The sequence below is a fragment of the Melopsittacus undulatus genome, chromosome 1 (genome assembly GCF_012275295.1).
Source record: "Melopsittacus undulatus isolate bMelUnd1 chromosome 1, bMelUnd1.mat.Z, whole genome shotgun sequence".
NCBI lineage: Eukaryota > Metazoa > Chordata > Aves > Psittaciformes > Psittaculidae > Melopsittacus > Melopsittacus undulatus.
Window position 1 is genome coordinate 114126148 of NC_047527.1, and position 11839 is coordinate 114137986.

General features: G+C 39.3%; 1 protein-coding gene across 1 annotated transcript in view; it reads left to right on the forward strand.

The window, feature by feature from the left end:
• MKX (mohawk homeobox) overlaps positions 1-8721 on the forward strand; it is a 45855-nt gene extending 37134 nt beyond the window's left edge. Inside the window, exons 6-7 of the mRNA XM_034066534.1 lie at positions 8386-8419; positions 8535-8721. Coding sequence (XP_033922425.1) covers positions 8386-8419; positions 8535-8721 — 221 coding nt within the window. The remainder of the gene's footprint in view (positions 1-8385; positions 8420-8534) is intronic.
• The last annotated feature ends 3118 nt before the right edge of the window (positions 8722-11839 follow it).

Here is an 11839-nt window from a genome sequence, read left to right on the forward strand (position 1 = left end):
GGAGTGGATGGAAGTAGCTATGTTTAAAAAGGTCATACATGTCAGTCTTCTCCTTATCTTACAGGCAAGGGAAGGAAACAGTGAATTTTCTGTCTCTGACAGACTTACCCATTCTTTACTCCAGGCTGCTGGCTATACACACCCTGGAAATCAGTTCTGGCACTCACTTAGAAGTTCCTTCACTTGCCTGAAAATACAGCACCTTGTAATTTAAAGTGCCTTTGTGCAGCATGTGCCATGTCTGAGCACTTGGCTTTCAGGGGCTTGAGAGGAGCTGGCTCCTGCGAGCGGGGCCACAGGAATGGGGGGCATATTTCTGCGAATTCTGCAGGAGGCTTCTGAAAATACCCTGTGTGCACGCATTCATATCATAACGTTGCACCGCATGCGTAGGGTCTGCTCCCAAACCCACAGCCAACTAGCATAACAAAATCAGATTTTACTGCTGTAGTGTCAGCCTAGGGCTGAAATACGGCTTTGAAACCCTCCCTTTCACCCTGCTTTTTTAATGAAAAACAATTGGGCTGGAGTGTAATAGTGCTTACCCTGGCTGCATTTGACTTTAGCTTTTTACTTTTAAAGCCTTATTTTAGTCTTTAAGAGCTCCCAGTTAAACATTTTAGATCCAGAGTGAAAGCCTGGACATGCCTGCCTGCACAACAGAGAGATTCCTGGGTGGGAAAAGGATGTTTTTATATTAGAAATAAACGAACACAGTGGTATGTTTTCTCCTTCATATCCCTTACTCTTCATTTTCTTAATGAATCTCCATTTGCCATTTTCTATTTTTTTTTTGTTTTAACATCCCCCGTACTCTTTCCTTATTTCTTCTTTTTTTTTCCTATTATCCTTTCTCCTCTTTTCTTTGTTTTGCCCTTCTCTTTCCATGATCCCTAACTTGCTTTCCAGTGTTAACCCATAATGGTTTGCAATAAGGAGGACAGCTACGTCAGTCTTCCAATCAGCACAGCACATGCTATAAATCCCTTTCTAAATAACACTCCAAAAAATGAAGCCTAGGTCAGATATCTGTTTGTCCATTATGGAATGCATGTGGGAGACTATCACCAAGGCATCTGTCAACGTTACACTATTAATTACATGCCAACTCAATGAGGAAAGATTTGATTTCAGTCAGCTTTGCAGCAAACTTGAAAAGAAAATAATACCATATAACCGTCAGTTCATTAACAGCTCGCCTCCAACACTGGGCAGCCCCAACTCCCATTATAAGCTCTACTAATGATCTGGCTAAGAAAACAAATCTCACACAGTGCCCTGCACCTCACTGAGGAGAACACACTGTCACTGGTCATGGGAAATTTAGAGCTAGAAATGACAGCCTGAACAATGAAGTGATTTACACCAGGTTTGTATATAGTTTGCTAACTCATAAATTCTTACATGCAGGTGCATAGCCCAGGACTGTAAGACCATTTGGACCATGTCTACTATTATGTGGGGTTTTCAGCTCACTTCTTAATGCAAATATTAATATAGATTTGCAAACTCAATTCTCTTTTACGGTTTATAAAATACAGCTATCGCAGTCTCTGTGGGCATGTACACTCATGTTATAAAAGTCACATGTATTAAAATGTAACTAGATGCCTAATCCCACTTCAGCAGGCTCCAGGCTGCATAGGGAAAATAAGTCTTCAGGTTCCCAGGTATTCCAGAAAAAGCCTTGAGTGGTTCCAGCCCCTCACAGTTAAAGCTTATATCTGGTGTCTTGGTGCAAGAAGAGAATATCAAAGAAATATTCCCCTGAAAAGGCTTGCTCTGAGATGATGGCAGAGGGACATTTCCAACACTGGCAAGACCCAATGTATGGGTCTTAATAGAAGAGGTCAGACCAGGGCTAAAGCTGTTCCTAGGAAAAATAAAACAACACTGTGAGAACAGGGAAAAATATTCACTATAGCTGTCACTGTGAACATAAATCGTCATTATACAGCTTGTTCATCTGAAAGGATGTAACAGCTGATGACAGGTCAGTTGTTACACTTGGTGTCACTGTGAAGCCAAAAGAGTGAGGTAAAAGGGCTATGGGGGTGCTTCATTACAAGCTGCTCCATAACCTCCTCCTAGAAGAAAGAGAGTGCAGTGGTAAATGCAAACTTTGCTGAAAAGGAGTTTTCTGGCCTGGGCCCAGAGCTCATTCCTGCGAGTTTCTGAGAGCTCTCCTGCTCCCACCCAACAAAAGGACATGGTAATAAATCTTTGTCAGTAAAAATCAGGTACCCTGCAGAGATTGGACCAGCTGCGATGGGTATCGTGCACACTCCTGGGTCACACTGCCTCGCCATGTCTGCAGCTGCAGGTCATCCGAAACTCCAGCGGAGACTTCCGTCCCTCCACCAAAGGGCTCCGCTTCACAAGCACTGCCTGCCCCAGCTGGATGTTCTCACACAAACCTGCCCAGAACAGAACCTGCTCTGGACAGGGGTGGTTTCACAAAGGACAGCGTTGAGCAGGTCGCACGTGGAGGTGGCCTGTGGTGTGCAGGAGCTCAGCCACCAGCGCGAGTTTGGGGAACGTTTCTGTATGAGACTGTGGTTTGGAGTCTCTTCCAACATGAGCTTTCCTGTCTTGAGCTTATCACCCTTAGTAGGTCTTATGTGGGTGAGGAAACCTAGGAGGATGGGGCAAAAGACAAAGGGTTTTAAGAGTTTCTGTGTTGGATCGGATGAGCCCTGTCTGTGTGTAGAAAGCCTTTGGTAGTGGGGTCACTGGCTGAGCAGTATCCACATTCAGAAATTCATTTGTCTATTCACATCAGGCTCAAAACAGGAGCCCTGCAAATGTAAGCATTTGAAGGCCAACTCCAGCTTCCTCCAGTTCAAGCTAGAGGAGCTGAAGTTTGCTCTTTTGGGTTTTTTTCAAAAGATCCTACAGTCTTTGCCCCAAGATTAAATGACATTTCTTATAAGACCACGGACTCTGATCTGGTGCTTTGGGCTATAGTTTGGTTCCTTTCCCTTGCACTGCTGAGCAGACTGGGCTAAGCCACCTTCCCTCCCCACATGTGGGTGAACGTTAGTGATATTTGATTCATAGTTTTACTTTGGGATCCTTGGGGAGAAAAGGAGCTGTGTGAATGCAGAAGAGTGCAGGAATATTAGCTCCAGTTAACCCAGTTTTGTTCTTGAAGAACCAGAGACCTGAAAGTTGTATGTGCCCTGAAACTGCGGTTTGGAAAATACCAGAGTCAAGGTGTGTGTGTGTGACCTACAGAAATACCTCATCTCAGCACTAATTTACTCACACATGTAAACTTCATTTGTCATTCTGCTGCCCCAAATTATTTCCTCTTCCTTACTCTTTTTCCTCTTCTTACTTGTTTTGAAAATGCTGGTCAACACATGTTAAGCCAGAGTCTCCAAAACCAACAAAAGAAAGTTCAAGAGAGGCAGCAAGAGAAACAGCTGAATAACACTTCCAATTTTAAAATGAAGATAAGTTACACAGGACCTTTTATTGAACCAACAAATATTTTATAGTGTTCACCATTTAGGGCCAGCAGGTTTTTTTTTTCCCCTTCGTTTTAAGCTAGAGTAGAAGGTGTGTAATTCATCAGGAATCTGTACATGTTTAAGTGCCTTTAAGAAGTATTGTGGTCATGTGGGGCTGATCTACTATGTCTTGACTGCCATGTCCATATTTTCCCTGCTACATAATGTTCTGTACCCTTCCCTCTGTGTTGCATTCCCTCATTCACACGTTCTTTCCCCTGTTGGTTTCAAGCCATCTTTGCTTTGTCAGTGTTACCTGATAACACAAAGCAGAGTTTTAAGCCAGTTGTTGCAGTTCAACTTGAGCTGTCTGTAACACCGTGTGTGGGGAGCGATGTGGATGCTTCTTGGTCCTACGTAAGTGGTTGGTCTTTCCTTTGCTGTTCCCAGCAGGGCCTTTAGGTGAAGTCAGTTCATCACCACACACGTGATATTCTTAGTTCAGAATTCTTAGATCCAAAGAATAAAACGTAACCGTAATTAACATTATTTATCACACCCCTGAAGTCATCCAAGTATATAAAAGTTACTAGTCTGGACTCGGCAAACGCTAAAGGTCTGAATTGTTCTGAAATATTTGAATGTGCCACAAACACCACGTAGCCAGGGAGCCTTTGTGTGTTGTAAACTGGAGAAGGTATATGTGCTACAGCATTTACGCTGTGGCTTTCTTACTTAATACTGGATGCAGTGTGTAAAAGGGCACTGTATATATACTTAAATGTGCATCTTCTTGTGAATTATTTGTATATTAGTTTGACAACAGTCAGGTGTAATGGCAATTTGCTAGACATACATGATGCAATTGTCCAGTTTAAAGATGATTGCCTGCAAGAACCCTGGGGTTTATTTTTTTTTTGTGGAGGCCTTTCTGACAGTGGCAGAACAAAAGAAAACATTTAAAATATAAGAAATCTTGGAAAATTCTGCTCTTAAATGCTTTTGAAATGGTCAGAGTATTGCTTAGGTATGTTGTCTTTGGACGTCTGAAACTCATTTCCGTTGCCGCTAATATGGGATTGCAAGCTACCTTGCAAGAGAGCTGTCAGGATCAGCCACTGACTGTTTATGAAGAAATTCTGCGGTGAAAAAAAAAAGAAAAATTGCCACATATATTATTAATAATTACGTGAGTCCTGACAAATCCCATACTGTATCACAAAGCTGATATTGTCCAGTGACTACACTCTTGGCACTGCATGCTACAGTAAACTGTATACTGAAAACTCATACTGATGGAAAGGTATACAGGATTCCATTGGTAAGTGATTTATAGTGACTTCCTATTATAAACAAGAGGGAACAAATATCCCGCCTTGTTGGTTTCTTTGGACGGCTGTTGAGAGCAGAATGAGACATTCCTGGCCAGGCAAAAGCTGATTCCCTGGATGCTTGCAACTGAAAGCAGAATGAAGCACCAGAAAGTGATATATAAATAATAATCCCTAATTATAAATGATTAAGTTTCCATTTTCATGGTGCTTACAATTTTGCAATTGTAAGGCAAACAATCACTGGTTTACATGATTTCAAACCTTGTAACTAAAAGATGCTTCTGATGTTTAATATTAAATAGACTTCCTGTATGAAATGTATGCTGAAAGCCTACCAACATCTTTTAACAAGAAGCACATCGCTTCCTGAGACAGAGCAAACCACCTTCAGCATCAGCTTTTTTTGGGTTTTGAGTAATAAATATGCTGTTGAGCACAACTGTAGTTTGTTTCAGATAGTTATGTGTGCTGGCCAGTGGTATGCTATTAATAAACTTTATTGTACATCCTATCAATAACAAGTTGTACAATGCTCAAGAAACCAAACACTTTCCATATTGAGAATGTTGTTTTTCAGTTTACTCATGAAACAGTCTTGCCAAAATGTTGCTTTTACGATTGAAGTATACTTTGCACTTGTTGTGCAGATATATCAAAAGCTTTAACTATCCAAAGCTTTAATTAGGAGTTGGGGATAGATGAGGTAGATCACAAAAGATGAAAAAGCAAATTGTCAGACAAGGTTCACCTTTGTTTTTTTAATTTGATAAAATCTTGTCATCTATGATCCCTCTCTGGTCAGTGGAGAGCCAGACATGGCTAGACTGCATTTCTACCAGGCTGAGGTAAGCAGGTAAGGCTGTAGTTACACCACCAATTTAATGTCCAAAGGAGAGACACTCATCCAGCTAACAGCATAGCCACATGAATGATAATGCTGCCCAAAGGGAAACAGTGGGAGAGGTGCCTCTTCTAAGAAGGGCTTTGTGGTCTGGTTTTGTAGCAGCACTCAGGACCATTGGGATTAGGTGTGTTGAGAACACTTGGAGGACATCTCCATTGTTTGTGAATGGAGTCTGGACAGCTAGCCTGGATAAAGATACATGATTTGGATGGCAGATTTCTGGCAATTTAGGTGAACCCTACCCTTCCTTTGGAGTTGGATCAGTTTGGTTTGACTGGCAAGATGTCAAGGAGAACATGAGAAACGGTCTTTGTCTCTCAATGTGGTCATCCCCATCCAAAAAAAAAAAGATGGAAGATGGTAACACTCATTTCCTTCATTAAGGGCTGTTCAGACATACGTGGGCTGCTTGAATGCTATGGTAGTGCAAACTGGGATATGCTGTCAGAGGTCTGGTATAGCAGAAAAGGATTTTTGGCAAGAAAAAGGGAGCCTGTGCTTTGAAATGATGGATTTTCAGACTTCATTGTACTAACTTGCTTTTACAGCACTTATTAGCAAGAGCTTTGCAAATTATCAATGATGGTTTTACTGTAACCCAGTTTCGAGTTTCTTTGACATAAATTATTTGTCTGGAAAAACATAAAATCTGAATGGAGTAGAAAAAAAGAAGACTTGTAATTCAGGAAAAATCTGCAACGATGTTAAAGAGTGGGCTTTCTGCTCTTGGATTTTATTTTTTAGCTTTGCTACTGCTTTTATATACCCTGGGCAAGGCGCTTTCTTTTAGAGCTGGCTAAACACCAGTAAAAAATATTTGCAAATACTCCTTCAAATAAATGCTGGAATTGGAATGTGTGTCACCATTCACACCTACTTTCCTCAGAAGTTTGTACAAGCAATTTTTTTGTTCATAGGAAATATTTTCCAACAGCAAAAGAAACTGACAGATGCTTGAGAGAGGTGTATTTATATCCAGGTTTGCTCTGGCAATGACGCTCATTATTACTTGCCATTTCCATTTCTATACCTACTGACCTATTCAGTCTTAAAGCTCCTCTTTAAAATTGTCTCTATTAAAAAAAAATGAGGCAGGGCTGAAAAGTTATTTGTAGCCAAGTGCTGCATGAAGAAGGAGACATTTGGTGTCATTCAGTACCTCTCTCTGGATCCAATGTTTCTTTTTCCCTTGGTTCTCTCTCCAATGCATAGGTTGAACTTCCCCCTCTTGAGTACCATACAGGCACTGATCTGGGAGAGCCTAAGAGATACTTATTTAAGGTGCACTCTTTTGGAAGAAAATGCAAACCTTGGTTGCTTGTGGACATTGATTTATAAAGCTGTTTTGCTTTAGGAGGCCTGCTAAATCAAATAGCTTGGCAAACATCTAACCTAAGAAATTACAGCTGGTCTCCCTGCATTTCTTTGATGGGACTGGTCTTCAGTTGTCACGTCCAAGTGCTGGGCTGTGTCTGAGCTGAGCTGTTCAACATCGGTTGGCTGTATGAGAAAATGGGCTGCTGACCAGTGGTGAGCAAAGTCACTCCTAAGTGGAGAGCTATCAAGGGTTGCAATGTACTATGAGATCTCTTCCACAGGAAGCTCTGTTTAAAGATAATATCAACATTTAATTTATCCTCTGATGCAAATCTGGCAATGAGGTGCTGCTCATAAGAGGTGCATTACTTTATGAGAATTTATGTTGTATTTAGGGGCTTTTGGGGTTCTGTAGCTGCTTAGTGCTCCTGTCACTTCTGTTTCTTTTGTTTAACTTGTTCTCCATAGGTATTGCAGTTAGGCATCGGCTTCTTGCTCCTTTATAGTGAGTTTCTGTGTCAGGATAGCAAGCCCACTGAATAAAGCTTATACATTTCAACCTGGTAAATATTTCTGGCTTCTCTGCAATGTGAGGACTTAATGAATGAACAAATGTGACTCTTGATGGGAAAGCATAGCTTATGCCTGTGATGCAACTTCATCCTCGAAGGCTGTTAACCAAGTGTGCTTGTTACTTGTGCTCTTCTCAGCCTGCTTCTGTGGCTGAGTCGCAGCCTGAGCAAGGGGTGCATTAGAAACCACACACACCATGTGTAGATAGGTGAAAGTGCTATTTTTAGTGCTTACAAGAAGGCATTCACTGAGGGGCAACGAAGCTGGTTTTTATTTTTAGTTTTGCAATTCCTTACATCCTTGTGATTTATGTTTTGAAAAACTAGCTCTATCACCCTGCAAAATGTAGGTGAACCTCCAAGACCAACTTTATTCTCACTATGGGTGAGATAACCTTTTCCTGCACATAGGCTGGTGTGGGTTTTCCTGCACATAGGCTGGTGTGGGATGTGATGGGTAGGGCTCAGCACCAGTTCTGCCAGCACAGTTGTGCTGAGGCTCAGCAAGGTTCTGCCTCACCAAAGCCTATTTCTGTAAGGTCATGTCTCAGACCTTACATGTGTCTCTCCCCACAGCATTTCTTTTGACATGTGCCCTGCTCCAAGCTCAGTGCAGATTTCTTCAGGCAGACAATTGCATGAAGCTGGCCCTTTATATGTGATAAAACAAAGATTTTATTTGGAAATCTGCTATCAATTTTGGAATTAATCTTGGGTTATTTTTCCATATGCCTATTCCATGAACTTGCTTGTTTTAGAAACTATTAAAAGAAAATAGACATCTTCTATTTTCCTGTTTTCAGAAACCCTGGAGAATGGACCAAATAAGTGTGAAAGGTGAGTAAAGGACTTCACAGTTTTCCAAAGTTATTGTTGTTATTATTACACTTTTCCTAACATCACATGGCTTTGTAAGCTGTATGTGTAAATATTTGTTACTGCTTGAATCTAGCGCAGCTAACAGAAAAGGAACCAACAAAGATGAAACATACTGGAAGGAGATCAACGCAGCAATGGCCCTAACGAACCTTGCCCAGGGGAAGGATAAACTCCAGGGAACTACCAGCTGCATCATTCAGAAATCATCACATATATCAGAAGTAAAGACTGTTAAAGTGCCATTAGTTCAGCAGTTTTAAGAGATAGGTCCTGTTTTGTTTTTCCTGTCAAATGGACATTTTCCTTGCAGGATCAGTTTTTCAGCCAAATTAGGTTAATGGCTATGAGGCAAATGTGGAAAATAGGTCCCCTTTAACAGTATGGTCAGCTGAAAAAAATAATGTTCCTTCTGACTCAGACGTTTTCATTGTATTAAATGAAATGTTCAATTGCTTCTATAAAAGGCATGTAAATTATAAAAAACTGTTTTTATCAAAACATTAACTTATTTTATGTTAATCAAAGTGCGCATAAGATGTTTGCATTGCTATTACAGTAAGTGCCTTGCTTTCAAAAAATAAGCTATAACGTGGGCATAGTATAACAGTATTATGCCTCAAAATTACAATGCCATAATGCTTAAACTTTGTATATTATTCCAAGTGGGCTTAAGCAGCCTAGGGCTAAAATCATTACTGCTGAAGGCCCTGGAGAGTTGTGCTTATTTGACTTCTACAAATTGACAAGTCTTAATGGAGTTGTTACATCATTTTCTCTCTATTTTTTTTTTTAATCAACAGTGTTATAAAAATTGTACAGTATGTTTTGTCAAAGTGACAATGAGGTTGTTATGCATGTTTCTTACCTGTATATGCAGTATATTAAAATACCAAAATCATTCCTTTGAAAAGTGCAATACTCTAGAACACACAAATTTAGGAGATAATTGTTCAGATTATTTTGAACTTATACATATGCTCCCAGCTGTGTTGCTCATGAAAGATTTCTAGTTGAGAAGGTTCTAACTAGGCTAGCTGCAAAGTCAAGTTGAATTTCTATAATTTTAAAGCTTTGCTAGTGACTTACTGAAGTTTTGGTAGAAGTACAATCGATTTCTGCTTGTATAAAACTAAATCTATAGTGCCATTTATTACTTGCAGTGGAGCTAAAAAAGTTTCCATGGTGAAACCTACTACTTTAATGTGGTTTAAACGTTTTTATTTTGTATGTACTGCATAAATGAGGACAGTTGATTGACAGTTTGCATTTCAGTGACAAAAAGCTATAATATAAACTATCAAAGCCCAAACTAGAAACACAAATGGGAAACGAAACATTGAAAAATCTCAGCATTTGAGGTGGGAGGGTTTTCAGGAGATACTAAACCATGTATTAAATGTCAAGTCTCTAAACTTGACTGCTGTTGAGTATAATAACGAGCATAAAAAACAGGTTTATTTTTAAGTTTTACTGGGAGGTGTATGAGTTATTCTTAAGTCATATAACAATAGTCTAATGAGGTTTACAGTGCTTGAATAAACAGTGGCAAAGCCAAAAAAAATTTATACTGAATCAGTTACAGAAAACTGGAAAAGAGCTGATTGTTGCTAGGATTTGGATTTTTTTCCTGTGGGTATCCTGTCAGGTTTTTTTCCTACTTACCCCTTTCCTTGTTTCTTTTTTTGGTGAGCCATCAATGAACAAGACATGACTTTAGTCCTGCTCCCATTGAGTGTAATGGCAGAACTCCCACTTCAGTGGAAGCAAGACTGTGCTAATGATGAAACTAACTTGCAAGTAGAGGCTGTTTCAGTTGCACTAAAATAGTCAAGATACCTTGCAAATATCAGCCTTGGTGTGATTCTTAGGAAACTTCTTAATGTAACATAACATGTTGTTGGGTTTGTTTAGTGTACAATGAAAATGATTTGATATGAAAATATTTTGTACATATATATTTTTACTTTGTTTTCTAAATTGCTGATTTGCATTGACTTAAAGTGCCAAGCAAGAAATGTATGTCATGACTGTATGAACAGTTGAAGTACATGTTTTACTGACTTGCATCATTATATGTCTAAGATTCCATGACATTAATTTTTGATACTTTACTGGATTTTGACATAATAATGTGAGTTTATAACTAATAGCAGAGAGCTAATACTTCACTTTTGTTCATACTATTATAAGTTATTCTGGTATTAAATATTTTGTGACAATAAATTGATGGTTTTGACAAACTTTTCTGTTTGAAGTATTCACAGTGTTTTTGTCTGTATAAATGACAGTGAAACTTGTCATTTAAAAAAGGTACTTTTGAGAACTTCTCTGGAGTAAATCCGGAGAAGACAAGCCATTGTATAAACAACTTGTTCATGGTTCTTTTTTTAAATGATCAAAGCACAAAGAATAATCTGTAAAACACATCAAGTGGGGTTTAAATTTAAGAAATACTTGGCATAATTTCTTGTTACCATTTCCTTTAATTTATTTTTTTTTCTACTGCTGCTTTAGAGTTTTCTGAAAACACAAATTCTAATGAATTACATGTGTGTCTTTTTTTAAATAACAAAAATCATGATCAGTGCTGAGCCAACAGCTAATGAAGACTCAATAATTATTTATGATATGGGAAAAACAAACATTATTACTATTGCTCTTCTTTGTTTCAACATATGTAACCATTTTAGTAGAATAAATAGCTGCAAACAACATCTTGTTGGTTTGAATTAAATATTCATTTATCTGTCCTTAGTCATTTGTGTTTCTGGTTTCCTGCTGTAGTCAGGGTTTCTCTGTACTGGGATACAAGGATGGGATAGGGTTAGGGTTAGAGTTAGTCCTGGTGCAGTTATATGAAGCAGCTTAGCACAACCCTGATATACAGAGGAAACCGTAGCTAATCATCGTACTGAGTCACTGGAGAAGGTACATGAGCTGGGAAAGACTTTGGTCATGTAGGAATCCTTTATGAGTATAGGGATCTTTTATGAGTACAGGCTGTTTGTGTATAGTACCGTGTATAGATACACTCTGGCTGTGAAGCCCTGGTGGGGAAGGGGATGCAATCAGCCCATCTAGAAGGTCAGTGCTCATAGTAATAAGAGCCCAGTGCAACTGGGCTCCTAAATTGAGTGCCTCAGTAAAGTTCCTCCAGTTACATGGGAGGAGTGATAACTGAAGTTTTGGTGGGCACTTGGCACTTTCAGATTTTATGTATTGCTAATCTGTGATACATGTAATACCCTGTAATATATGCAGCCATCCAACATATCAGTGGATTTAAGTATTCAGTTGATATACAAGTTCCTGATGGAATATACAGCCTGATTTTTTGCTGCTGGGAATACATAGAAACACCCATATCCTAATGATGCT